General features: G+C 46.5%; 1 protein-coding gene across 2 annotated transcripts; it reads left to right on the top strand.

Annotated features, from left to right (window-relative positions):
• Positions 1-1,514: 1,514 nt before the first annotated feature.
• Positions 1,515-24,162, top strand: CRTAM (cytotoxic and regulatory T cell molecule). Of its 2 annotated transcripts, XM_059867219.1 has the most exons (10): positions 1,515-1,905; positions 7,066-7,218; positions 9,364-9,516; positions 11,563-11,694; positions 17,785-17,955; positions 18,454-18,546; positions 18,646-19,029; positions 20,400-20,546; positions 21,448-21,531; positions 22,459-24,162. In XM_059867219.1, exons 1-10 carry the CDS (start codon positions 1,857-1,859, stop codon positions 22,818-22,820), a joined length of 1,728 nt encoding a protein of 575 aa, XP_059723202.1. In that variant the 5' UTR covers positions 1,515-1,856; the 3' UTR covers positions 22,821-24,162. The 2 variants fall into 2 exon arrangements, with proteins under 2 accessions (XP_059723202.1, XP_059723201.1); XM_059867218.1 differs by having other exon boundaries at positions 1,516-1,905; positions 18,454-19,029.
• The last annotated feature ends 3,628 nt before the right edge of the window (positions 24,163-27,790 follow it).

Genomic DNA, 27,790 nt, shown 5'->3' with positions numbered 1-27,790 from the left:
CATGGGTTTATAACTAATTTTGTCCACTTCCCTCAAGCACTCTCAGGTTTTTAACCATCATTACCTCATTAAATTCCGTTTATTTTGACTGCAATCGTTCACACCAAACCCTGAGCACTTCCAAAGGGGGGCCAGAAGAGGATCTGCCAAAAATTCTTTTTGGGAACTCACAAATCACATCTTTCTTAATCTAGATTTTTTTTTTTTTTTAATCTTTCAAGCCAGCTGCTTGAAATTCTTGACCTGCAGCTCTGTTTTCCAGTAAAATTAATTCATGTGATGAACACAAACCCCACAGCTTTTATCAACCAAATGCCCACGGAGTGATGCACCTGAAAGTTCATGGAAATCGGTTCTAATAAACCAGGAATAAAACACACCATGGGTTTATAACTAATTTTGTCCACTTCCCTCAAGCACTCTCAGGTTTTTAACCATCATTACTTTATTAAATTCCGTTTATTTTAACTGCAATCGTTCACACCAAACCCTGAGCACTTCCAAAGGGGGGCCAGAACAGGATCTGCCAAAAATTCTTTTTGGGAACTCACCAATCACGAGATAAACCTGGATAAATGTGATGTTACCCCACACCTGGGGGGACACCTTTTCCCTGGGCTCTTCCTGCAGCTCCTCCATCAGCCAGAAACCTCCTGGGCAAAAGGGACTTTTCCTTTTAATCCAGGATTTAAAATGGGTTTTAAACTGCCCTGCCACTTCCACCAGTGCCATTTTATAATCCGGGCATTTTAAATGGGTTTTTAAGTAGCCCTGCCACTTCCAGGAGTGTCCCAGAAGTGTCATTTTCTAATCCAGGCATTTTTAAGGGTTTTTAAACTGCCTTGCCACACTCACGAGTGACATTTTATAATCCAGGTATTTAAAATGGGTTTTTAGGCAGCCTTGCCACATCCACAAGTGACATTTTTTAATCCAGGCATCTAAAATGGGTTTTTAAGCAGCCTTGCCATATCCAGAAGTGTCATTTTTATAATCCAGGCATCTAAAATGAGTTTTAAGGTGCCTTGCCACTTCCACGAGTGACGTTTTTTTTTTTGAATCCAGGCATTTAAAATGGGTTTTTAGGCAGCCTTGCCACATCCACGCGTGTCATCTTTATAATCGGGGCATTTAAAATGGATGGATTAAAGAATTAAAATGGGTTTTTAAGCAGCCTTGCCACATCCACCAAGTGCGTGCCGCCTCCCTGACCCCGGGGAATGAAATCCCGGAGCATCCCCCAGCAGGGTGACCCCATCCCACATTTCCCGACCTTTTCCCTTCTCCCTCTCGGCGCATGCCGAGCCGAGCCGAGCCGGGCCGGGCCGAGCCGAGCCGGGCCGAGCCGAGCCGGGCCGAGCCGAGCCGAGCCGAGCCCAGCCGAGCCCAGCCGAGCCGAGCCGCGCTCCTGGCTCGGGGACATCGCTGAAGTTCCGAGTCGCCGCCGCTGTCGCCCACCAGTTCCTGCGGGGGGACCGTGAGGTCACGGCGGGCTGGGCGCCGCCAGCGGGAGGAAACTCGGGCTGGGGCAGGGGAAGGGAAGGGGCAGCGACCCCGGAGGTGATGAAGTCACCGTAAATGCGCTCAAAAGGGAGCGCTGACTGCGGCAGCCCCGCAGAGGGGAAGCCGAGCCCAGCCAAGCTCAGCCCGGCCAAGCTCAGCCCGGCCAAGCCCAGCCCAGCCAAGCTCAGCCCAGCCAAGCTCAGCCCGGCCAAGCTCAGCTCAGCCAAGCCCAGCTCAGCTCAGCTCAGCTCAGCCAAGCTCAGCCCGGCCAAGCTCAGCCCAGCCAGCTCAGCCCAGCCAAGCTCAGCTCAGCCAAGCTCAGCCCAGCCAAGCCCAGCCCAGCCCAGCTCAGCATGAGCGTGCCCGGGGCGCTGCTCACCGTGCCGCTGCTCCTGCTGCAAGGTAAGCCAGGCTTTATCTCAGCCCAGCTCTCCTCCCCAGTCCTGCTGGGAAAACTCTTCCCAGAGTTCCAGCACAGTGCACAGGGCTGTTGATGTCTGGGTGACAAAATTATAGAGTCACTCTTTTCCCAGTTTTGTCACCCCGTTCCCAGTTTTGTCCTGCCCTGGTGTGCTGGCCGATGGATCTGCTCTTCTAGAAGAACCCCTTTGGGGGGAACCAGGACATCACCCCATTCCCAATCCTGTCCCCCCATTTAGGGGTCAGTGAGCTGACGGAGTCCCACACCCAGCACCAGTGAGACCCAGTTACTCCTGGCAGCTTGGGGTGACAAAAGCGTTGGGGTATCCAAAGATTCCGCCTTGAATTTGGGGCAGGGGATCACTGCTTGCTTTGCCCGGGTCAGAAATCCAGATTTGCCCTTTGTGGTGCTTTGTGTGAAGTCAGAGCAGCCTGGGGAGAATTTGTGAAGCTCTTTGGAAAAGAAAAGCTCTTCAGACGCTCATCTCCTCACTGCTGCCAGAGGAGGCAGCTCTTTTAGAGCTCCTTCGGTTTTGGGCAGAGGAGTGTGACAGGTTCATATCTGAGTGTGACAGGTTCATGTCTGAGTGTGTCAGGCTCATGTCTGAGTGTGTCAGGTTCATGTCTGAGTGTGACAGGTTCATGTCTGAGTGTGACAGGTTCATGTGAGTGTGACAGGTTCATGTCTGAGTGTGACAGGCTCATGTCTGAGTGTGACAGGTTCATGTCTGAGTGTGACAGGTTCATGTCTGAGTGTGTCAGGTTCATGTCTGAGTGTGACAGGTTCATGTCTGAGTGTGACAGGTTCATGTCCGAGTGTGTCAGGTTCATGTCTGAGTGTGTCAGGTTCATGTCTGAGTGTCACAGGTTCATGTCTGAGTGTGACAGGTTCATGTCCGAGTGTGTCAGGTTCATGTCTGAGTGTGTCAGGTTCATGTCTGAGTGTGACAGGTTCATGTGAGTGTGACAGGTTCATGTCTGAGTGTGACAGGTTCATGTCTGAGTGTGACAGGTTCATGTCCGAGTGTGTCAGGTTCATGTCTGAGTGTGTCAGGTTCATGTCTGAGTGTCACAGGTTCATGTCTGAGTGTGACAGGTTCATGTCCGAGTGTGTCAGGTTCATGTCTGAGTGTGTCAGGTTCATGTCTGAGTGTGACAGGTTCATGTGAGTGTGACAGGTTCATGTCTGAGTGTGACAGGTTCGTGTCTGAGTGTGGAGGTTCATGTCTGAGTGTGACAGGTTCATGTCTGAGTGTGTCAGGCTCATGTCTGAGTGTGACAGGTTCATGTCTGAGTGTGACAGGTTCATGTCTGAGTGTGACAGGCTCATGTCTGAGTGTGTCAGGCTCATGTCTGAGTGTGTCAGGTTCATGTCTGAGTGTGACAGGTTCATGTCCGAGTGTGTCAGGTTCATGTCTGAGTGTGTCAGGTTCATGTCTGAGTGTCACAGGTTCATGTCTGAGTGTGACAGGTTCATGTCCGAGTGTGTCAGGTTCATGTCTGAGTGTGTCAGGTTCATGTCTGAGTGTGACAGGTTCATGTCTGAGTGTCACAGGTTCATGTCTGAGTGTGACAGGTTCATATCTGAGTGTGACAGGTTCATATCTGAGTGTGACAGGTTCATGTCTGAGTGTGACAGGTTCATGTCTGAGTGTCACAGGTTCATGTCTGAGTGTGACAGGTTCATATCTGAGTGTGACAGGTTCATGTCTGAGTGTGTCAGGTTCATGTCTGAGTGTCACAGGTTCATGTCTGAGTGTGACAGGTTCATGTCTGAGTGTGTCAGGTTCATGTCTGAGTGTGACAGGTTCATGTCTGAGTGTGTCAGGTTCATGTCTGAGTGTCACAGGTTCATGTCTGAGTGTGTCAGGTTCATGTCTGAGTGTGTCAGGTTCATGTCTGAGTGTGTCAGGTTCATGTCTGAGTGTGACAGGTTCATGTCTGAGTGTGTCAGGTTCATGTCTGAGTGTCACAGGTTCATGTCTGAGTGTGTCAGGTTCATGTCTGAGTGTCACAGGTTCATGTCTGAGTGTGTCAGGTTCATGTCTGAGTGTGACAGGTTCATGTCTGAGTGTGACAGGCTCATGTCTGAGTGTGACAGGTTCATGTCTGAGTGTGTCAGGTTCATGTCTGAGTGTGACAGGTTCATGTCTGAGTGTGACAGGTTCATGTCTGAGTGTGTCAGGCAGAGGATGGAGGAAGGATCTAAGAGAGGATCCAAGGAAGGAGCAGGGCAGCAATCCACGACCGGATCCCTGCAGGCTTTGCAGGAGAAATGATCCTGGAGCAGTGTTCCCCCTCCCTCCCTGCCAGACCCTGGAGCAGGATCCACTGCAGGGCTCTCGCTGACAATTTGCTCATTCTCAGAACAGCCCCTCTGCTCCCTTTGGCCCCAAACTCCTGCAGGATGAATTTGTAGCTGCTGCCTCGGCTTCCAGAATTCATTCAGCTCCACCCACAGGTCAGCAGCCAGGACAAAAGCAGCTCATGGAATGGGATGGCTCTGTGGGTTACAGACCCACAGATAAGGGCACCAAAATCATTAAATGGGATGGCTCTGTGGGTTACAATCTCACAGATAATTCTGTACCAAACTCATTAATTAGGGTGGCTCTGTGGGTTACAGACTCACAGATAACTGCACCAAAACGAACTCATTAATTGGGGTGATTGTGGGTTACAATCTCAGACAACAGCACCAAAACTGACTTATTAAATGGGGTGGCTGTGGGTTACAGACTCACAGATAACTGCACCTAAATCATTAAATGGGATGGCTCTGTGGGTTACAATCTCACAGATAACTGCACCAAAACTAACTCATTAACTGGGGTGTCTGTGAGTAAAAATCTCAAATTAACTGCACCAAAAGTTATTAAGGGGTGGCTGTGGGTTACAGTCTCCCAATTAACTGCACCAAAATAATTAATTGGGGTGTCTCTGTGGGTTACAATTAACTGCACCAAAACTAACTCATTAATTGGGGTGGCTCTGTGAGTAAAAATCTCAAATTAACTGCACCAAAACTCATTAAATGAGGTGGCTCTGTGGGTTACAATCTCACTATTAACTGCACCAAAATCATTAATTGGGGTGATTGTGGGTTACAGACTCACAGATAAGTGCATAAAAACTTCCTCATTAATTGGGGTGGCTCTGTGGGTTACAATCTCACAGATAACTGCACCAAAATCATTAATTGGGGTGATTGTGGGTTACAGACTCACAGATAACTACACCAAAACTTCCTCATTAATTGGGGTGGCTCTGTGGGTTACAGGCTCACAGATAACTGCACCAAATCATTAAATAAAAATGATTGTGGGTTACAGCCTCTCAATTAACTGCACCAAAGTTATTGAATGGGATGATTGTGGGTTACAGACTCACAGATAACTGCACCAAATCATTAAATAAAAATGATTGTGGGTTACAGCCTCTCAATTAACTGCACCAAAGTTATTGAATGGGATGATTGTGGGTTACAGGCTCACAGATAACTGCACCAAATCATTAAATAAAAACGATTGTGGGTTACAGTCTCACAATTAACTGCACCAAAGTTATTGAATGGGATGATTGTGGGTTACAGGCTCACAGATAACTGCACCCGTGCTCTCAGCCTCAGTGCCAGGAGCTCTCAGTCACTTTCTGGGGGCTCCAAGAGCTGCAGCCAGAGCAGAACCACTCTGCTCAGTGCCTCCTGCAATTCCAGCTCCAAACGGCTGCCCTCTCCTGCCCAGGATCTGTCACTTGGTGGCAGAGTGGTTGTTCCAGGTGGGATCCCCATGGCACCAAAGCCACCAGCCCTGGAGCTGCCCTGGGGACACGTCCCACACTTGGTGGCCACGGTGGCTGCAGAGCAGGGTCCCCGTGCTGGGAAGAGCTGCCCTGTGAGTCAGGCTGTGAATAAAACCCATTTTCCAGTGGTCTCCCGTGGAAATTCCATTTCTGCCCCGCGTTGGAGCAGCAAGCACCACCCCCAGCTCTTCTTGCTCAGCCTTGCTGCTGTCACCCCCAAAGGTGTGATGTCCCCACGCTGCTGGTGGTGACAGGAAACCATCACGGGGACAGAAATACCCGAGGGGGCTGAGGAAAACCACACACAGCCCCAGCTGCCTCTAAACAACTCTCACCTCCTGCCACAGCTCCTCTCAGGGACAGGCACAGCCACAGTGCCCACGGGCAGCTACAGGGAGACAGGGCTGCTGCTGGAGGAACAAAAATCAGCTCCAGCAAAATTCCCGACCAAAAAAAGGCCATTTCTGAGCGATTAAAATTGTTAAGAAAGTGAAAATCTTCCCCAAAGCCCAGAAAGATTCATTTCCCCAAAGTGCAGTGGGAACTGGCAGCCCACAGCTCCGTGGAAAATCAAATCCAAAGACAAGAAACAGGAATGAAAACAGAACTCTCCTGCTGCCCATTTACTCAGCCCCCAAGTGTTGGGATTCTCCAGGGCACAGTTTTTGTCTGGAGAAGGCAATTCATTCAAATTGCCATCAAATATTTTCACAAAGTGCTTTATCTGCCTTAGAATGGCTGGAGAGAAAAAGCACATTTTACTGCCAGCTGTGAAATGAGCTGGGAGAAGAGAGAGAGAAATCTCATCTTAGTGACCTCTGCCAGGCCAGGCTTGGGTGGTTTTCTTTTCAAAAGAAGTTTCATTTCTGAGTAAAAAAGGCTCATTTTTAGAGGTGTTGGGAAATCATTCACTGCTCAGCCACACGCTGAGCAAACGGGACACAAAATCAGAGAATGGTTTGGGTTGGAAGAGACCTTAAATATTATTTAGTTGTAATCATGGAATAAGTGAAAATGGAATGGTTGTGTTTAAATACAGGGAGAGAGTGCAGGAAATGGGTCTACTGCTGTTCTTTCTTGGCCAGCAATGAAATATTTCTTGGCTAACAACTAAAAGTGTTTAATAATTAAATCAGGTGGTGCTGGCAGGTGGAGACCCCAAACCTTTGTCACACATGACCTGTCCAATGACAATAATTCATTTCTATCCCCACAACCACATTGGCAATGTAGAAATATTGAGAAAAACCACTGCAAAGAAAGGAAAATTGACACATTGCTCTGTGTCAAATATCCCTGCTTTGCTTGATGTCACAATTTCCACCTTGTTTTGTGTGGCAGGGGGGTTTCCAGGGGCTGCCAGTGACTCTGTGGCTCTGAAGGAAGGAGAAAATCTAAACCTCAACTGCACCTTCAGCTCCCCCAGCAGCAGCAACTTCACCCTGCAGTGGCTGAACCCTCGGAATTTCACCATTTTCCTCAACGCCCAGCAGGGTAAGTGTGACCCCAGAGTGGTGGCACTGCCACCAGGGCTGGGGACACTGAGCTGGCCCTGCTGCCACCCTGGCCAGGGGGATGCCCAGAGTGCCAACAGGGGGGGTTCTAGCTGGGTCCAGAACCAGAAACTGGAGCCTCTTGGGGCTACCTCAAACCAGAGGTCAGACAAAATGAAGAGAATAAAACCAGAGAAAAATTAAGAGAATAAAACCCACTGGTTTTCTGTTTGTTGAAGGGCCTTCAGGGACATTTAGGGCAGACAAAACCCACCCAAAAATGGACAATGGGTCACGGGTGTCGTTTGAGTTTTTTAAGATTTTCTGAGCCTGCTGATGTTGACATTCTTGTAGAGAACTTTCTCACACACTTTCTGTAAATAACTCATTGTTTTGCATTCTTCTATGGAGGAGGAGAAATTTGATGGACTGCTGGTTTGTCCAGTGTCACTGCAGAGGTGGCACTGTCACCCTCCAATCCAGGGTCACTTTTAGAAAACTTTAAATGTTGGAGTCAGAAAATAGAGTTCCCTTTTTGCTCTCCACCTGGAGAGCAGCAGTGTGCACCTGGGTTCTGTCGTGTTCCACAGCAGCACACGGGGTTCACACTTTTATAACTTTGGTCCATTTGCATTTTGGGGGTGAATCTGCCAATTCCAGCTAATGAAGGCATTGACCCCAAGTTTGCTGCCCCCAACTCACTTTTGTTTCCATCTCTGGGGCCTGAGGCAGTGAGGTGTCCTTGAGTGCCAGGCCTGGAGAGGAATTGTTGTGTCTGCCCCACATGGGGAAGCAGCAGCTCCCACTGTGTGTGGGGTTTGGAGTTCTGCACTAAAGAACTGCAGGGTTACAAATTGAGGGAAAATAGAAAAGCTGAAATCCTGAGGCACCAACTCCTTCCTTGGGGGGGTTGAGCTGCAGCCCCCTGTGACAATGTTCTCAGGGGTCCCAGGATGAGGGAAGAGATGAGAAAGTCAACTCCATGTTCAGAAGGCTGGTTTATTATTTTATGATATATATTACATTAAAACTTTATTTATTATTTATTACTTTATGATATATATTACATTAAAACCATACTAAAAGAACAGAAGAAAGGATTCCAGCAGAAGGCTGGCTGAGAATAGAAAAGGAATGAATGACAAAGGTTTGTCTGTGACCCAGACAGTCTGGACAGCTGGGCTGGGATTGGCCATTGATCAGAAACAACCACAGAGACCAATCCCAGCTCCACCTGCTGCACCCCACAGCAGCAGATAAGAATTGTTTGCAGTTTGTTCCCGAGGCCTCTCAGGAGGGACAAATCCTGAGGAAAGGATTTTTCATGGAACACGTGGGTGACAGCCCCTCCCTGGCAGGAGAGAAGAGCTGATCAATCATTTCCAGCTGCAGTGGAACCCCAGCCGAGCTCCCAGGGCTGAGCTGCAGCCCCCAGGGGCCAGCACAGAGCCCACCCTTGGCTCTGGGGACAGGAGGGGACATTCCTGGCAGCCCTGGCTCTCTCCACTCACAGGAATTCTGTGCAGGCATCAGGAGGGGATTTTGGGGAAATAACAATGATTTTGAAATGTGCTGGCAGAGCCGAGGTTCCCATTTCTGCTTTCCCCCCTCTGATCTCTCCATCCTTCTCTCTCCTCCTCTCGGCCCCAGTGCAGGGTGAGGAGTCCCTTGGCCTCCCCCCTCTGCAGCATTCAGCATTCCTTCTATTCCTTCTCAAATCCTTTCAGTTTTAATTACAACAAGGCCTGGGATTCTCCCCAATTGCTGGGATTTCCTTCCAGCTCACTATTCTGTCAAAACCTCAGCTTAAAAAAAAAAAAAAATAGGATAAAAAGAGAAGTTTTGAGGTCTCTTTCCCCCTGATGTTTGCACAAACCCCCAGTTTCAGTTCAATTTAAGGGCAGAAATTTGCATTTTCTGTGCTGCTGCTGTGGGAAAAGTTCAGGGACTTGCTGGGCTGCCCCTGAGGGCTCCTGTAAATTGTGCAGCAGGAGGAAAGAACTAAAGATTAGAAAGCCCAGAGAGAGGAAGGAGAGTAGAGGTGCCCTAGGAGATGCTGTCATTTAAAAAACTGAAACTTTAAATAAAAACTCTCCTCAGCTTGGACTTCCTGTGCTGTACCAACCCCCCTTTCTGTCCCTGGCAGTCCTAAGGGACCAGAGGTACAAACTGCTCCGTTATGCCAAGGATGAGTTATCCATCCAGCTCTCCAACCTGACCCAGCAGGATGAAGGAATTTACAGATGCTTGCACTACACCAGGCACGTCAAAACCAAGAGCCAGAATGTTGAGATTTTGGGTAAGTCCCCTCCCCTGGGGTTGGGTTTTTTCCCTCAAATCCACACTTGGGTTTTTCCTCATTTTGATTTTAGCTCAGTCCCCTCCTGTGGCAGACAGAGAGCAGGCACAGATTTTCCCAGAAAAACCCTGGGAAGCTGTGGGAAACTTAGAGGAAAAGAACTCAAACAATTGTTATCCCTCTTTTGTAACCTTCATTTATAGATATGGCTCTCTAAAATTCAAAGAATTCAAACTACTCACTGAATTCAGAAAATTCAATCAATTCAAACAATTCAAACAATTCAATCAATTCAAAGAATTCAACTCAAAGATTTCAAAAATTCAATCAATTCAAAGAATTCAAAGATTTCAAAAAATTCAATCAATTCAAAGAATTCAAACAATTACCATCTCTCTTTCTGTAACCATTGTTTATAGATATGGTTCTCTAAAATTCAAACAATTCAAACAATTGTTATCCCTCTATCTGTAACCATTGTTTATAGATATGGCTCTCTAAAATTCAAAGAATTTAAACAATTCAAATATTTCAAACAATTCAAACAATTATTATCCCTCTTTCTGTAACCATTGTTTATAGACATGGTTCTCTAAAATTCAAAGAATTTAAACAATTCAAAAAATTAAAACAATTCTTATCCCTCTTTCTGTAACCATTGTTTATAGACATGGTTCTCTAAAATTCAAAGAATTTAAACAATTCAAAGATTTCAAACAATTCAATCAATTCAAAGAATTCAAACAATTCAAACAATTACTATCTCTCTTTCTGTAACCGTCATTTATAGACATGGTTCTCTAAAATTCAAAGAATTCAAACAATTCAAACAATTATTATCCCTCTTTCTGTAACCATAATTTATAGACATGGTTCTCTAAAATTCAGAGAATTCAGAAAATTCAAAGAATTCAAAAAATTCAAACAATTCTTATCCCTCTTTCTGTAACCATTGTTTAGAGATATGGCTCTCTAAAATTCAAAGAATTCAAGCAATTCAAACAATTCAAAGAATTCAGAAAATTCAAAGAATTAAAAAAATTCAAACAATTCTTATCCCTCTTTCTGTAACCATCATTTATGGACATGGTTCTCTAAAATTCAAACAAATCAATCAACTCAAAGAATTCAAACAATTCTGATGTCCCTGTCTGTAACCATTATTTATAAATGTGGTTCTCTAGGGTGTGTTTTTGATAGCCACCAAGAGTGGGAGAGGTTTTCACTTTGAGACCAATCAGGTGTTCAGTCCACCTTTGTTTCTAGAAGATCTGTAGATTTCTAATAACAAATTCTTAGGTTTTCTATTGTTTCTATAAAAACTGCAGATTTCTAATAGTAAAGTCTTAGATTTTCCATTATTCCTATAAAAACTGCAGATTTCTAATAATAAAATCTTAGATTTTAGTTGTTTCTATAAGAACTATTGATTTCTAACTATAAAGTCTTAGATTTTAGTTGTTTCTATAAAAAAATGCAGATTTCTAATAATAAAGTCAGATTTTCCATTATTTCTATAGGAGCTGCAGATTTCTAACAATAAAATCTTAGATTTTAATTGTTTCTATAAGAACTATTGATTTCTAATAATAAAATCTTAAATTTTAATTGTTTTTATAAGAAGTATAGATTTCTAACAATAAAATCTTAAATTTTAATTGTTTCTATAAGAACTATTGATTTCTAACAATAAAATTTAGATTTCAATTGTTTCTATAATAACTATAGATTTCTAACAATAAAATTTAGATTTTAATTGTTTCTAGAAGAACTATAGATTTCAAACATTAAAATCTGAGATTTTCCATTCTTTCTATAAGAACTGTAATAATACACAATTTCCAATCATTTAATCATAATTAATAATTTAATAATGAAGTGTCTTTGGTGCCTTCTGGGTCATGGAGTCGATGCTAATTATTACCCAGCTGGGGGCCTGCTACCCCACCCTCCAACAATGCTGAGGAAAAGCAAAAAAAGCAGAAAGAATGCTGCTGAGAAGGAGCAGAAAATGCCCCAAAGTGACCCCAAATCTCCCTGCTGCAGCTGCTCCTTCCCCCCCCGAGCTGGAGATATCCCAGGATGAAGGAGGAGGCGTCCAGCTCTGCTGCCTCAGCCAGGGGGGCAGACCCCAGCCCCACATCTCCTGGCTCCTGGACGGCGGGCTTGAGCTCCCAGGTGAGAGCTCAGAGACCCCCTGGGCTCTGAGATCGGGGTCTGGCAGGTGGGGGGCTTGAAGGGGCTGGAGGGGGAAATGTCAGCGGGGTCTGCAAATGGTGCCTGCAGCCTGGGCAGGTCTGGGAGCGGTCAGCACGGAATTCCACTGGGGTAAAATGAACCCAAATCCTGGAATTCCAGCTCTGAATTCCACTGGAATAAAATTAACCCAAATCCTGGAATTCCAGCTCTGAATTCCACTGGGGTAAAATGAACCAAAATATTGGAATTCCAGCTCTGAATTCCACTGGGATAAAATGAACCCAAATCCTGGAATTTCAGCTCTGAATTCCACTGGGGTAAAATGAACCCAAATCCTGGAATTCCAGCTCTGAATTCCACTGGAATAAAATGAACTCAAATCCTGGAATTCCAGCTCTGAATTCCACTGCGGTAAAATGAACCAAAATATTGGAATTCCAGCTCTGAATTCCAGTGGGATAAAATGAACCCAAATCCTGGAATTTCAGCTCTGAATTCCACTGGGGTAAAATGAACCCAAATCCTGGAATTCCAGCTCTGAATTCCACTGGAATAAAATGAACCCAGAATCTTGGAATTTCAGCTCTGAATTCCACTGGGGTAAAATGAAACCGAAATCCTGGAATTTCAGCTCTGAATTCCACTGGGGTAAAATGAACCCAAATCCTGGAATTCCAGCTCTGAATTCCACTGGGGTAAAATGAACCCAAATCCTGGAATTCCAGCTCTGAATTCCACTGGGGTAAAATGAACCCAAATCCTGGAATTCCAGCTCTGAATTCCAGTGGGATAAAATGAAACCAAACCCCTGGATTTTCAGCTCTGAATTCCAGTGGGATAAAATGAACCAATATCCTGGAATTCCAGCTCTGAATTCCACTGGGATAAAATGAACCCAAGTATTGGAACTTCAGCACGAAATTCCACTGGGGTAAAATGAACCCAAATCCTGGAATTCCAGCTCTGAATTCCACTGGGGTAAAATGAACCCAAATCCTGGAATTCCAGCTCTGAATTCCACTGGAATAAAATGAACCCAAATCCTGGAATTCCAGCTCTGAATTCCACTGGGGTAAAATGAACCCAAATCCTGGAATTCCAGCTCTGAATTCCACTGGGGTAAAATGAACCCAAATCCTGGAATTTCAGCTCTGAATTCCAATGGGGTAAAATGAACCCAAATCCTGGAATTCCAGCTCTGAATTCCACTGGGGTAAAATGAACCCAAATCCTGGAATTCCAGCTCTGAATTCCACTGGGGTAAAATGAACCCAAATCCTGGAATTCCAGCTCTGAATTCCACTGGGATAAAATGAACCCAAATCCTGGAATTTCAGCTCTGAATTCCACTGGGGTAAAATGAACCCAAATCCTGGAATTCCAGCTCTGAATTCCACTGGGGTAAAATGAACCCAAATCCTGGAATTCCAGCTCTGAATTCCACTGGGGTAAAATGAACCCAAATCCTGGAATTCCAGCTCTGAATTCCACAGGGGTAAAATGAACCCAAGTATTGGAACTTCAGCACGAAATTCCACTGGGATAAAATGAAACCAAACTCCTGGAATTCCAGCTCTGAATTCCACTGGGATAAAATGAACCCAAATCCTGGAATTTCAGCACTGAATTCCACAGGAATAAAATAAAGGCAAAATCCTGGAATTCCAGCTCTGAATTCCACTGGGATAAAATGAACCCAGAATCTTGGAATTTCAGCTCTGAATTCCACTGGGGTAAAATGAACCCAAATCCTGGAATTCCAGCTCTGAATTCCACTGGGGTAAAATGAACCCAAATATTGGAACTTTGGCACGAAATTCCACTGGGATAAAATGAACCCAAACCCCTGGATTTTCAGCTCTGAATTCCACTGGGATAAAATAAACCCAAATATTGGAATTTCAGCACGAAATTCCACTGGGGTAAAATGAACCCAAATCCTGGAATTCCAGCTCTGAATTCCACTGGGGTAAAATGAACCCAAATCCTGGAATTCCAGCTCTGAATTCCACTGGGATAAAATGAACCCAAACTCCTGGAATTCCAGCACTGAATTCCACTGGGATAAAATGAAACCGAAATCCTGGAATTCCAGCTCTGAATTCCACTGGGGTAAAATGAACCCAAATCCTGGAATTCCAGCTCTGAATTCCACTGGGATAAAATGAACCCAAATCCTGGAATTCCAGCTCTGAATTCCAGTGGGATAAAATGAACCCAAATCCTGGAATTTCAGCTCTGAATTCCACTGGGGTAAAATGAACCCAAATCCTGGAATTCCAGCTCTGAATTCCACTGGGGTAAAATGAACCCAGAATCTTGGAATTTCAGCTCTGAATTCCACTGGGTAAAATGAAACCGAAATCCTGGAATTCCAGCTCTGAATTCCACTGGGATAAAATGAACCCAAATATTGGAATTTCTGCTCTGAATTCCACTGGGATAAAATGAACCCAAATCCTGGAATTCCAGCTCTGAATTCCACTGGGATAAAATGAACCCAAATCCTGGAATTCCAGCTCTGAATTCCACTGGGATAAAATGAACCCAAATATTGGAATTTCTGCTCTGAATTCCACTGGGATAAAATGAACACAAAGTCCTGGAATTTCAGCACCGAACTCCACTTATTTGGGACAATCCCACTTTTCCCACTTTATTTGGGATTGAAAACCCCCCAAAATCCTGGAGCCCCAATTTTCCAGTTGCCCAGCAGCCTTTCAGTTGTTTTTAAGCTGCCTGCTGCACCAATAACTGCCATTCTAGCAGTGCTAAAAATAAGATTATTCTACAAATCACTGCCTGATCAGCTCCAGTGCACACCTGCATCAAAATGTGAGAAAAACACACTCAGGGATGCAAATGTTTTTTTCTTTCACACATCAACAACCTTACTTGTGTTTTGCATCATCAAGAAATTTGTTTAAAGCTGAACCTGTCACCTGCCCTGGCCCAAGGTGGTTTATTTTTAAATAAGAGCTCTAGAAAAAAGCAGAGAATTATTTTGTGTTCTGGCCCGAGCAGGGATGGAAATTAGAGTTAATAATGAGAATAAATCAGGTTGGCAGATAAAACCTGGGGAGGTTTTCATGTTAAAAAAAAAAAAAAAAATGTGGAAAAGCAGGTTTTAAATCCTGCCTGTGTTTGGGAGGAGCTGGGCTGGGTATGAGGGCCTGGGAAATCATAAAAACCTCAAGATATCGATGGACTGGTATTTGGTCCCCCTGATTTTTTATCTCTGTCTCTCACAGTGATTTTCTGAAACCAGGGGGCTCCCCAAGGCTGAAACCCCCCCGATAAAGTGAATTATTTGTGACAGCTCGGGCACCGACCCCTCCTGCAAGCCAGAGCTGCATTTCCCCAGTACTGTAACAGAAATCTCTCCTTGCCTTTGGAGCAGAGGGGACCCTGAGCTGGCACTGCCAGCCCGGGAGAGCCCCCCGAGCTGGGGCTGCTGCCCTGATTCACCTGGGGCTGCCCTGGCTCACCTGGGGCTGCCCTGGTCACCTGGGGCTGCCCTGGTCACCTGGGGCTGCCTTGTTCACCTGGGGCTGCCCTGGCTCACCTGGGGCTGCCCTGGTCACCTGGGGCTGCCCTCTTCACCTGGGGCTGCTGCCCTGGTCACCTGGGGCTGCCCTGGTCACCTGGGAAGCTGCCCTGGTCACCTGGGGCTGCCCTGGTCACCTGGGGCTGGCCTGGTCACCTGGGGCTGGCCTGGTCACCTGGGGCTGCTGCCCTGGTCACCTGGGGCTGCCCTGGTCACCTGGGGCTGCTGCCCTGTTCACCTGGGGCTGGCCTGTTCACCTGGGGCTGGCCTGGTCACCTGGGGCTGGCCTGGTCACCTGGGGCTGGCCTGGCTCACCTGGGGCTGCCCTGTTCACCTGGGGCTGCCCTGGTCACCTGGGGCTGCCCTGGTCACCTGGGGCTGCTGCCCTGGTCACCTGGGGCTGCCCTGGTCACCTGGGGCTGCCCTGGTTCACCTGGGGCTGCCCTGGTCACCTGGGGCTGCCCTGGTCACCTGGGGCTGCTGCCCTGGCTAACCTGGGGCTGCCCTGGCTCACCTGGGGCTGCTGCCCTGGTCACCTGGGGCTGCCCTGGTCACCTGGGGCTGCCCTGGCTCACCTGGGGCTGCTGCCCTGGTCACCTGGGGCTGCCCTGGTCACCTGGGGCTGCTGCCCTGGTCACCTGGGGCTGCCCTGGCTCACCTGGGGCTGCTGCCCTGGCTCACCTGGGGCTGCTGCCCTGGCTCACCTGGGGCTGCTGCCCTGGCTCACCTGGGGCTGCTGCCCTGGCTCACCTGGGGCTGCCCTGGTTCACCTGGGGCTGCTGCCCTGGCTCACCTGGGGCTGCTGCCCTGGCTCACCTGGGGCTGCTGCCCTGGTCACCTGGGGCTGCCCTGCTCACCTGGGGCTGCCCTGCTCACCTGGGGCTGCCCTGGTCACCTGGGGCTGCCCTGCTCACCTGGGGCTGCCCTGGTCACCTGGAGCTGCTACCCTGGCTCACCTGGGGCTGCCCTGGTCACCTGGGGCTGCCCTGGTCACCTGGGGCTGTCCTGGTCACCTGGGGCTGCTGCCCTGGTCACCTGGGGCTGCCCTGGCTCACCTGGGGCTGTCCTGGTCACCTGGGGCTGCTGCCCTGGTCACCTGGGGCTGCCCTGGCTCACCTGGGGCTGCCCTGGTCACCTGGAGCTGCCCTGTTCACCTGGGGCTGCCCTGGCTCACCTGGGGCTGCCCTGGTCACCTGGGGCTGCCCTGGCTCACCTGGGGCTGCCCTGGCTCACCTGGGGCTGCTGCCCTGGTCACCTGGAGCTGCCCTGTTCACCTGGGGCTGCCCTGGTCACCTGGGGCTGGCCTGTTCACCTGGAGCTCCTCATTTGCATGAGGAGATGAGAGACACAAATTTCACTGTTTAAAATACAAAACTTCATTGCCCTAATCCACCATTTCTCCAATTTCTGGGGGGTTTTTTTGCATTTTTTGAAGGCTTGGAGTAACTCTCCTTCCTCCCCCTTCCATTCCCAGCTTTAATCACTTCCTGCAAATATTTACACTAATCAGAAAAGAGCTAATAAATCCTAATTACTGCAGCGCCAGGGCTCAGCAGGGGCCGAGCAGCTGTAATTGCTGAGCTGCTGCTGACAAAGATGATTTCTGAAATCCTTTGGGAGCTCTTACCTGGCCCTGCTGGGGATGGAGAAGAGGCTGAGAAATGCTGATCTGGAAAGGTTCATCTGGAAATTGGGAATTTCTTTCATTTCAGAGAAACAGAGCAAGGGGAGCATCAAAGCTCTGCATTAGAAACAGAAATATTTGTGTCCTTCAGGCAAATATCTGAAACACCTTCCCCTCCACCAGGGCTGGTCAAACACACCTCTGGTTACATCAAATAGAATTAAAAATAAATAAATATAATTATTAAATAAATTAATAAATCATTCTAAAATTAAATAGAAATAAAATATAATTTTATTTTTCCATATCATCAACATTACCTGGAGGAATCAGTAAGACTGGGAATCCCATCAGACTCCCCCTAATTCCTTGGGGCAAGGCAAGGAATCCTCTCTGCAAATTCCAACAGCTGGGAAAGGGGAAGAGTCAAACCTGTGCTGAGAGCATGATTTCAGGGTGACAGAAATGCTATTTTATTTTATTTTATCTTATTTTATTATATTTTATTTCATTATTTTATTTTATTTCATTTCATTTCATTTTGTTTTATTTTATTTTATTTTATTTTATTTTATTTTATTTTATTTTATTTTATTTTATTTTATTTTATTTTATTTCATTTCATTATTTTATTTTATTTCATTTCATTTCATTTTATTTTATTTCATTTTATTTTATTTCATTTTATTTTATTTCATTATTTTCTTTTATTTTATTTTGTTTCATTACTTTATTTTATTTTATTTTATTTTATTTTATATTATTTTAATTTATTTTATTTTATTTCATTATTTTATTTTATTTCATTTTATTTTATTTTATTTTACTTCATTTCATTTCATTTTATTTCATTTTATTTTATTTAAAGTTTTTTTTTTTTCTCCCCACGGGCGTGCAGGTGACACCAGGCACCAGCTGGGAGCTGATGGGAAGTCATGGAGCTCAAGGAGCACCCTGAGGATCCTCAGCTACAGCCCCACAGTGACAGCCAGCTGCATCATCCAGCACCCTGCCCTCGGGCCACGGAGCCTGGTGGCATCTTTCCCCTTCCAGGACCTGCCCAGCTCAGGTTCTGCAGCTCTGCCTCTCCAATTCCCCTGCCCCGAGCTGGGGAACGCCCCAGCCGCACCCAGAAGTGTGGGGTCTGCTGTAAAATGAGGAGCCTGGGGCAAAAAAAGGGGTTGGGGCTGTTCCTGGGGGCAGAGCTGAGCAGCAGCACCTGCCCCAAGTTCCTCAGAGCCAAGTGTTTCATTTGATTGCTCGTTTCAGAGCAGCAAAAACATTCTGAGGGCAGGAAAACTGAGGGGGGGCTGGAAGTGAGACCCTTGATCAGACAGAAAACCCAATGAACAATCCAGGGCATGGAGCAGGGCAGAAAACCCAAACAATGGAGGGCATGGAGAAGGGCAGAAAACCCAATAAACCCAGAAAACCCAGTCCAGAGCATGGAGCAGGATAGAAAACCCAGACAATGCAGGGCATGGGGCAGGGCAGGGCAGTTTTTCAAGGATCTGCTCGGTGGCAAAGCCTCTTCTGATTTTTGTCATTTTTTGGGGTCTTTCTTCAGGCTGCAAACGAGCAAGCAGACCTTCAGAGGATGCAGAAGTTCCCAGCCCTTCAGAGAACCCAGCAGTTGCCAGTTCTTCAGAGAATCCAGCAGGTACCAGCCCCTCTGCATCCCCAGGGAATCCAGAACTCTCCAGCCCCTCTGCATCCCCAGGGAATCATGAAATTTGCAACCCTTCTGCATCCTCAAAAGATCCAGAAGTTTCCAGCCCTTCTGCATCCCCAGAGAATCCAGAACTCTCCAGCCCCTCTGCAACCCCAAATGATCCAGGAGTTTCAAGTCTTTCTGCATCCCCAAAAGATCCAGAGGATTCCAGCCCCTCTTCATCCCCAGAGAATCCAGAAATTTGCAACCCTTCTGCATCCCCAAAAGATCTGGAAGATTCCAGCCCTTCTGCATCCCCAGGGAATCCAGAACTCTCCAGCACCTCTGCATTCCCAGAGAATCCAGAAGTTTCCAGCCCCTCTGCATCCCCAGGGAATCCAGAAGTTTCCAGCCCCTCTGCATCCCCAGGGAATCCAGCAGCTCCCAGCTCAGCACCAGCCCAGCCAAACCTCACAGATGTCACCTTGCACGGTGAGTTTGGCCTCAGCCCCCTGAGTTTATCCAGGCTGAAATGACAATTACAGAAACGTGGCATTCACACGCCCTCTGGGCAGAGAGAAGCTGTGGGAGCAGAGAGGAAGGAAAACACAAAACCCCAATTCTCATCGGGCTGGCTGTGCCTGTGCTGTGCCCAAGCAGAATGCAATGTGGAGATGGTTTGCCCGCAGTGAGGGTGTTTGGTTCCCTTGGCCTGCCAGGGCCAGGGCTGTGTGGGACTGTCACGGGACAGGGGCAGAGACCAGAGCAGGGCTGGCAGTGTGAGCAACAGAGAGTGCAGGGCAGATTCAGGTTACATGGAATATACACAGTACAGTATGATAAAGTAATTAATTAGTAATTAATTAGCCCTCTGCTGATGGAGTTAGGTGCATCATTCTCTCTCCCCTTTGTCGGAGTCACCTTTGATTTACAGCACAGAAATGCTGCCGGGCACAGCGTTCCGACCCGCTCCCGGAGCAGTGTGGGACACTGAGCGCAGCAATTCCTGCCTGTTCCCTCCTTTGCCCAGCCAGGATCGCTCTCCTTGGAGGAAGAGGGGCGGGAGCAGGGTGGGAGGCAGGCTGGGATGCTCGGATGGGCTGCGCTAGATGGCACTGTGCGACAGCTCTTCACACAGCCACAGAGTGATGGCCAGGGTGGAGAGACCCCAAAGATCATCGAGTCCAACCAGCCCAACCCCTCACCTAAACCCTGGCACCCAGTGCCACATCCAGGCTTTGTTAAACACACCCAGGGATGGGGACTCCACACCTCCCCGGGCAGAACATTCCAGAACTTTATCACCTTTCTGTAAAAACCTTTCCCTGCTCTCCAGCCTGTACTTCCCTTGGCACAGCTGCAGGCTGTGAGCTCTGGGTCTGTCACTGCTTCTTGGACAAAAAGAGAAATCCAAGCAGTAGCAAAAGAGGATGATTTGTCTAGAAAATCTCAGAGAACGGAATGGGGTAGCAGGGGGGAAATTCTGGGAAGCACAGCTGGAAAAATCAATTTGTAGCAACCAGTGTAACTGATGAAAAAGATCACTGGAAGGTTTTGGAAAGGAAAAAGGAGATATAACTAAAGGAAAGGAAAAGGAAATATATATAAAAGGAAATATATGTAAAAGGAAATATATGTAAAAGGAAATACATAAATATTTCCTTTTATGTATAAATGATATAAATAAATAATATATAAAAGGAAAAAGTATACAGAACTGCAAAAAGGTCTCTTGGCTCCAGTCAGTTTTCCCTGCAGGAAAGAGACTTGATGTTTCAGGAATGCATCACTGGGGTGAAATCATTCCTGTTTGAATTCCCAGAAATTCCCAGGACATTTAACAGCACAAACCTGTGTTACAGAGCAAAACCCCGAATCCAAAGGGCTCCTGAGGAGGGAGAGGAACCTCCTGCTGCCCATGCTGGTGGCTGCTCTGGTGCTGGTGCTGCTCATCATTGTGCTGCTGTTCATGGTGAAGCTGAGGAAAGCTCACGGGGTGTGGAAGAGAGGTGAGGAACAGGAACTGGGGCTCAGGGCCATCCCTGGGCTGCTCAGGCTGGGAGATCCCCAGTTTGGGACTCCTCTCTCAGGACTTTTGGGAGGTGATGCTGCATGAGATGGTGGTGATCTCTCTCGGGCTGGGAAATCCTGATTTTCTAACTCTTGTCTCAGGACTTTTGGGAGATGATGGTGTATGAGATGATGGTGTATGAGATGATGGTGTATGAGATGATGGTGATCTCTCCCAGGCTGAGAAAATCCCCACTTTGTCACTCTTCTCTCAGGATTTTTCTGAGATGATGCTGATCTCAGGCTGAGAAGTCCCCAGTTTATGACTCCTCTCTCAGGATTTTTCTGTGATGATGGTGATCTCTTGGCAGGCTGATGGGATCCCCATTTTGTGGCTCTTCTCTCACAATTTTTATGAGATGATGGTGATCTTTATCAGGCTGAGAAATCCTGATTTTCTAACTCTTCTCTCAGCATTTTTGGGGGATGATGGTGATCTCTGTCAGGCTGATGGGATCCCCATTTTGTGACTCTCAGGATTTTTCTGAGATGATGCTGTAGGAGATGATGGTCATCTCTGTCAAGCTGATAAAATCCCCATCTTGTCACTCTTCTCTCAGGATTTTTCTGAGTTGATGGTGATCTCCCTCAGGCTGATAAATCCCCATTTTGTGACTCTTCTCTCAGCATTTTTCTGCTCAAGGCAGAGGGTGAGAAGGAATAATGGAAAAAAAATCTCATTCTTGCCATTAATTTTTGTGGGGTCTTTTATTATTTTATGTATTTATTTAATTAATTCTAAATTAATTTATAATTTTAATTATTGAATTTAACCTATTTCATTTCATTAAATGTAAATAATTGAATTATTTCAATTAATTTTTGTGGTTTTTTCCACAGAAAATGATGTTTCAGAGCAGACACTGGAGAGTTATAAATCCAGATCTAACGAAGACAGTCCAGGCCATGAGAAGAACGGCCAAGGTAAAAAATCTTTAATTAACATATCCTTGTAATTATGTTCTTGTTTTAAATAACAACTAATTTTGGGGGGGTCTAATTATAATAAATAATTATCATCATAATATTATAAATGTTATAGTATTATAATATTTAAGTATAATAAATAATTCTTGTTTGGCTAATTAGAATAATTAGCATACTAATGTAAATGTTATAATATTATAATAAATAATTATCATCATAATATAAATGTTATAGTATTATAATATTAAATTAATATTATAATATTTAAGTATAATAAATAATTATTGTTTGGTTAATTAGAATAATTAGCATAATAATGTAAATGTTATGATATTATAATAAATAATTATCACAATAATATTATAAATGTTATCGTATTATAATATTAAATTAATTTAATATTTAAGTATAATAAATAATTCTTGTTTGGTTAATTAGAATAATTAGCATAATAATGTAAATGTTATTATATTATAATAAATAATTATCAGCATAATATTATAAATGTTATAGTATTATAATATTAAATTAATATTATAATATTTAAGTATAATAAATAACTTGTTTGGTTAATTAGAATAATTAGCATAATAATGTAAATGATATAATATTATAATATTCAATTAATATTATAATATTTAATTATAATAAATAATTTTTATTTAATGATAATAAACAATTCTTGTTTTATTTAATTGCTGCTGGCTGTGGCCAGAGCAGGTGGGAGCCGTTCATACTAAATACTAGATATCAAATACATCAATAAATAAGTAAATAAATGTTATTAAAGTTGTATTTATTAATAATAAATAATAAATAGTTATGAATGATAAATAATAGATAATAAACAACAGAGAATAAATAATAAATAATAAATGATGAATAATAAATAATAAATAATAATAAACAAGTGTTGTGTTTTAGCTGGAAATCCCAAGTCCAACATGCAATATGTAACAGAAGGACACCTGGAAACCCCAGAGAAGAATCTGGAAACCCCAGAGAAGACTCTGGAAGCCCCAGAGGAGACTCTGGAAGCCCCAGAGGAGACTCTGGAAGCCCCAGAGGAGACTCTGGAAGCCCCAGAGAAGGCTCTGGAAGCCCCAGAGGAGACTCTGGAAGTCCCAGAGGAGACTCTGGAAGTCCCAGAGAAGGCTCTGGAAGTCCCAGAGAGGAATCTGGAAGCCCCAGAGAAGGCTCTGGAAGCCCCAGAGGGGAGCCCAGGTGCCAAGAGCGGGGCAGTGAAGGAGGAGATGTTCTGGTGTGGAAGGGAGACGGATGTGTAGCGGGGCAGGAGCTGCAGTTCCTGAGCTCCCTAGGGAAGGTTTCAGGGATCTTGGCTTGAGGGAGCAGCAGGGTCAGGAGCTCCATCCCAAAGGCACCTGGGGTGGTTTTGTCACCCAGCAGGGCAGGGAGGTGGGGCTGGAGCTGCTGGGAACCTGGCCTGAGTCACCTGGGACCTTCAGAGCACATCAGGAACCTCTGCCACCCACAGCTCAGCACCTCAGGTGTCCCTGGAAACCTGGCCAGAGTCACCTGGAACCTTCCAAACATGTCATGAACCTCTGCCACCCACAGCTCAGCACCTCAGGTGTCCCTGGAAACCTGGCCAGAGTCACCTGGAACCTTCCAAACATGTCATGAACCTCTGCCACCAACAGCTCAGCACCTCAGGTGCTCCTGGGACCCCAAACCTGAGTCACCTGGAACCTTCCAAACATGTCATGAACCTCTGCCATGAACAGCTCAGCAGCTGAGATGGTCCTAGAAACCTGGCCAGAGTCACCTGGAACCTTCAGAGCACATCAGGAACCTCTGCCACCCACAGCTCAGCACCTCAGGTGTCCCTGGAAACCTGGCCAGAGTCACCTGGAACCTTCCAAACATGTCATGAACTGCCTCAAATAGCTCAGCACCTCAAGTGCTCCTGGGACCCCAAACCTGAGTCACCTGGGACCTTCAGAGCACATCAGGAACCTCTGCCATGAACAGCTCAGCACTCAGGTGCTCCTGGGACCCCAAACCTGAGTCATCTGGAACCTTCAGAGCACATCAGTAACCTCTGCCATGAACAGCTCAGCACCTCAGGTGCTCCTGGAGACCTGGCCAGAGTCACCTGGGACCTTCCAAACACATCAGGAACCTCTGCCACCCACAGCTCAGCGCCTCAGGTGCTCCTGGAGCCCTGGCCAGAGTCACTGGGACCCTCAGAACATGCCATGAACCTCTGCCATGACCAGCTCGTCCCCCCCAGCAGCAATCAGCGCCCTGGCAGGACACCCAGACCCAAACTGGGATATTTCTGATGGATTTTGTCACCTCCTCTGTGACCTCAGGTGCTACAAACCAGCTGTGACTTCTCTTTTCTCCCTGGGACTTGAAGCTGGGTTTAACCAAGCTGGGAAGCGGCCTGGTGGCTAAAGGGTTAAAAATAAAAAACCAGCAGCAATCCAACCCCAATTCTTCGCTGATTTGGTGGCTCTGTGAAGGGGACATTCCCCACGGGCTGCCCAAGTGCTGGGATGAGGGCAGCAGGAGGGCTGGGGCTTCTCCCGGGCCTTACAGGAGCCCTCCCTGCTCCAGGAGGGTAAAAGCAAATCCCTAAAATAAAGGAAATGTGAATTACAACCATTTGTGCCATTTGCACAACCACAGAATAGTGATTTATTTATTTAAACGTGAATTACAGAGATTTTTGCCATTTGCAGAATCACAGAATAGTGATTTACATTTAAATGTGAATTATAATGATTATTATCATTTGCACAATCCCAGAATAGTGATTCCATTTTCCAGTGGAAATAATTCCATGTTTCAAAGGAAACAATTCCGTTTTCCAGTGGAAATAATTCCATGTTCCAATGGAAACAATTCCATTTCTCAATGGAAATAATTCCATGTTTCAGTGGAAATAATTCTGTTTTCCAGTGGAAATAGTTCCATGTTTCAATAGAAATAATTCCATGTTCCAATGGAAACAATTCCGTTTTCCAATGGAAACAATTCCATGTTTCAGTGGAAATAATTCCATGTTTCAAAGGAAACAATTCCGTTTTCCAAAGGAAACAATTCTATGTTTCAATGGAAACAATTCCATGTTTCAGTGGAAATAATTCCATGTTCCAAAGGAAACAATTCCATGTTTCAATGGAAATAATTCCATGTTCCAAAGGAAACAATTCCATGTTTCAATGGAAACAATTCTATGTTTCAAAGGAAACAATTCCATTTCCCAATGGAAACAATTCCATGTTTCAATGGAAATAATTCCATGTTTCAAAGGAAACAATTCTGTTTTCCAATGGAAACAATTCCATGTTTCAGTGGAAATATTTCCATGTTTCAAAGGAAACAATTCCATGTCTCAATGGAAATAATTCCATGTTTCAAAGGAAACAATTCCATGTTTCAATGGAAACAATTCCATGTTTCAGTGGAAATAATTCCATGTTCCAAAGGAAACAATTCCATGTTTCAATGGAAACAATTCTATGTTTCAAAGGAAACAATTCCATTTCCCAATGGAAACAATTCCATGTTTCAATGGAAATAATTCCATGTTTCAAAGGAAACAATTCTGTTTTCCAATGGAAACAATTCCATGTTTCAATGGAAATAATTCCACGTTTCAAAGGAAACAATTCCGTTTTCCAAAGGAAACAATTCCATGTTTCAATGGAAATAATTCTGTTTTCCAGTGGAAATAGTTCCATGTTTCAATGGAAATAATTCTGTTTTCCAGTGGAAATAATTCCATGTTTCAAAGGAAATAATTCCGTTTTCCAAAGGAAACAATTCCATGTTTCAGTGGAAACAATTCCGTTTTCCAAAGGAAACAATTCCATGTTCCAAAGGAAACAATTCCATGTTCCAATGGAAATAATTCCATGTTCCAATGGAAATAATTCCATGTTTCAAAGGAAACAATTCCATGTTCCAAAGGAAACAATTCCATGTTCCAAAGGAAACAATTCCATGTTTCAGTGGAACGCGGCGCTCCCGGGCGCTACCACAGCGCCCGCGGGAGGGGGGGAACCGCGCTCCCCCCGCCGTGGTGGGTGCGGCCGGCGTCCTCGGGGTTGCCGTGGCAACGGGGACAGCGCGGCACGGCCCGGAATGGGCCCGGGCCCGGAACGGCGGGGACAGGGACACGGACACGGGACAGGGACACAGGACACGGGAACGGCGGTGAGAGGGACACGGGACAGGGACAGGGAATGGGCCGGGAACAGCGGAGTGAGGGACAGGGACATCGGACACGGGACAGGGACAGGGACCGGGACAGGGACAGGAGCATGGGCCGGGAACAACGGAGTGAGAGACAGGGACATCGGACACGGGACAGGGACACGGAATGGGCCGGGAACAACGGAGTGAGGGACAGGGACATCGGACACGGGACAGGGACAGGGACAGGGACAGGGACAGGGGAATGGGCCGGGAACAGCGGAGTGAGGGACAGGGACATCGGACACGGGACAGGGACAAAGGGCAGGGACACGGGACCGGCGGTGAGAGGGACAGGGGACACGGGACAGGGGACACAGGAATGGTGGTTAGAGGGGACAGGGACACGGGACAGGGACATGGGACAGGGACGGGAGCACAGAATAGGAGAGAGGGACACGGGAGCAGAGAGGGTGAGGGGGACAGGGACACTGGACAGGGACACGGGACACGGGAGAGGGGATGGAGGACAGGAACATGGAACAGGGCACCAGAGGATGGGGGACTGGGAGAGGGGACAGTGGTGAGGGGACAGGGAGGCAGGATCAGGGACAGCAGAGCAGGTAAGGGGACATGGAAGAGGAGAACGGGGATGACAGGACCAGGGCCAGGGGACCGGGATAGAGAACATGGGGGAGGGAACAGGGACAGGGGACAAGGACAGGGGGTGAGGGAAAGGGGACAGGGAACTGGGAGAGTGGACAGGGGACATGAGAGAGGAGATGGGGATGGGGGACCAGGACAGGAGATCAGGGACAGGGACAGGGAGTGGGGACAGGGAATGTGGGATTGGGCGTGGGTGAGGACATTGGGGACAGGGGACACAGGGCTGGGTGAGGGACATGGCAAAAGGGACAGAGGAGAGGGGGCTGGGGCTGAGAGGAGGCAGGGACAGGGAGCTGGGGACAGTGGCCTTGGGGACACAGTGGCTTTCCTCTGGGGGCTGAGGTCCTGCTCCAGGCCAGCAGATTCCCCACTCCCTGCCCATCCCAGGGCTGCCCTGGTCACTGGTGGGACACAGGGGACACAGGGGACAGTCCGGGTGTCAGGGCTCCCCCAGGGTGATCTCAGGTGTGAAATATCCAAAATTCTTTATCCTCAGGTGCTGAGGTGACACTGCCTGTGCACCTGGGACCGTGCTGGTGCCAGGTGTGCTGGCACTGGGGCACAGCTCAGCACTGAACAGCTCAGCACAGAGATCTCAGCAGAGAGATCTCAGCACAGAGATCCCAGCACAGAGATCTCAGTACAGAACAGCTCACACAGAGATCTCAGCACAGAGATCTCAGCACAGAGACCTAAGCACAGAACAGCTCACACAGAAATCTCAGCACAGAGATCTCAGCACAGAAATCTCAGCACAGAGACCTAAGCACAGAACAGCTCACACAGAAATCTCAGTACAGAACAGCTCACACAGAGATCTCAGCACAGAGATCTCAGCACAGAACAGCTCACACAGAGATCTCAGCACACAGATCTCAGCACAGAACAGCTCACACAGAGATCTCAGCACAGAGATCTCAGCACAGAGATCTCAGCACAGAGATCTCAGCACAGAACGCTCCTGTTCCTCCCTCCCACCTCACCTGGGGAATATCTGGCTGTGCAAACGACTTCTGCACCCTTCAGCTGAGTGTAAAGAACCTCTCATCCCAATTTAGGCAGAGCTGCAGCTCTCCCTGTGCTCCCTGTCACAACCTCTGCTGATTTTACAGGGCCACAGGGTCTAAAGCTGCATGAAGAGAACAAAAAAAAAAAAAAAATTCATTTTAACTCTCAGAGTTAACAGATAACAGATTAATTTTTTTTTTGTCAGAAACTGGTTTTGCATTATTTATTACCACCAATAGTGGAGATTTCATAGCAGTAAATTCTCTGAGATCTTGGCATTATTGCTTAAAGGAAAATCAGTGGGAATAAAGGAAAATCAGATGAGAACAGAGAATTGTTTGAACAATAGAAGATCAAATTCTGAGCCTAAGCCAATGGGAGCACTCAAATGCAGCTTTTAAATATTATTAAAATG

The sequence above is a fragment of the Haemorhous mexicanus genome, chromosome 24 (genome assembly GCF_027477595.1).
Source record: "Haemorhous mexicanus isolate bHaeMex1 chromosome 24, bHaeMex1.pri, whole genome shotgun sequence".
In the NCBI taxonomy this organism is placed as follows: domain Eukaryota; kingdom Metazoa; phylum Chordata; class Aves; order Passeriformes; family Fringillidae; genus Haemorhous; species Haemorhous mexicanus.
This window is presented reverse-complemented; position numbering and strand designations above follow the sequence as displayed.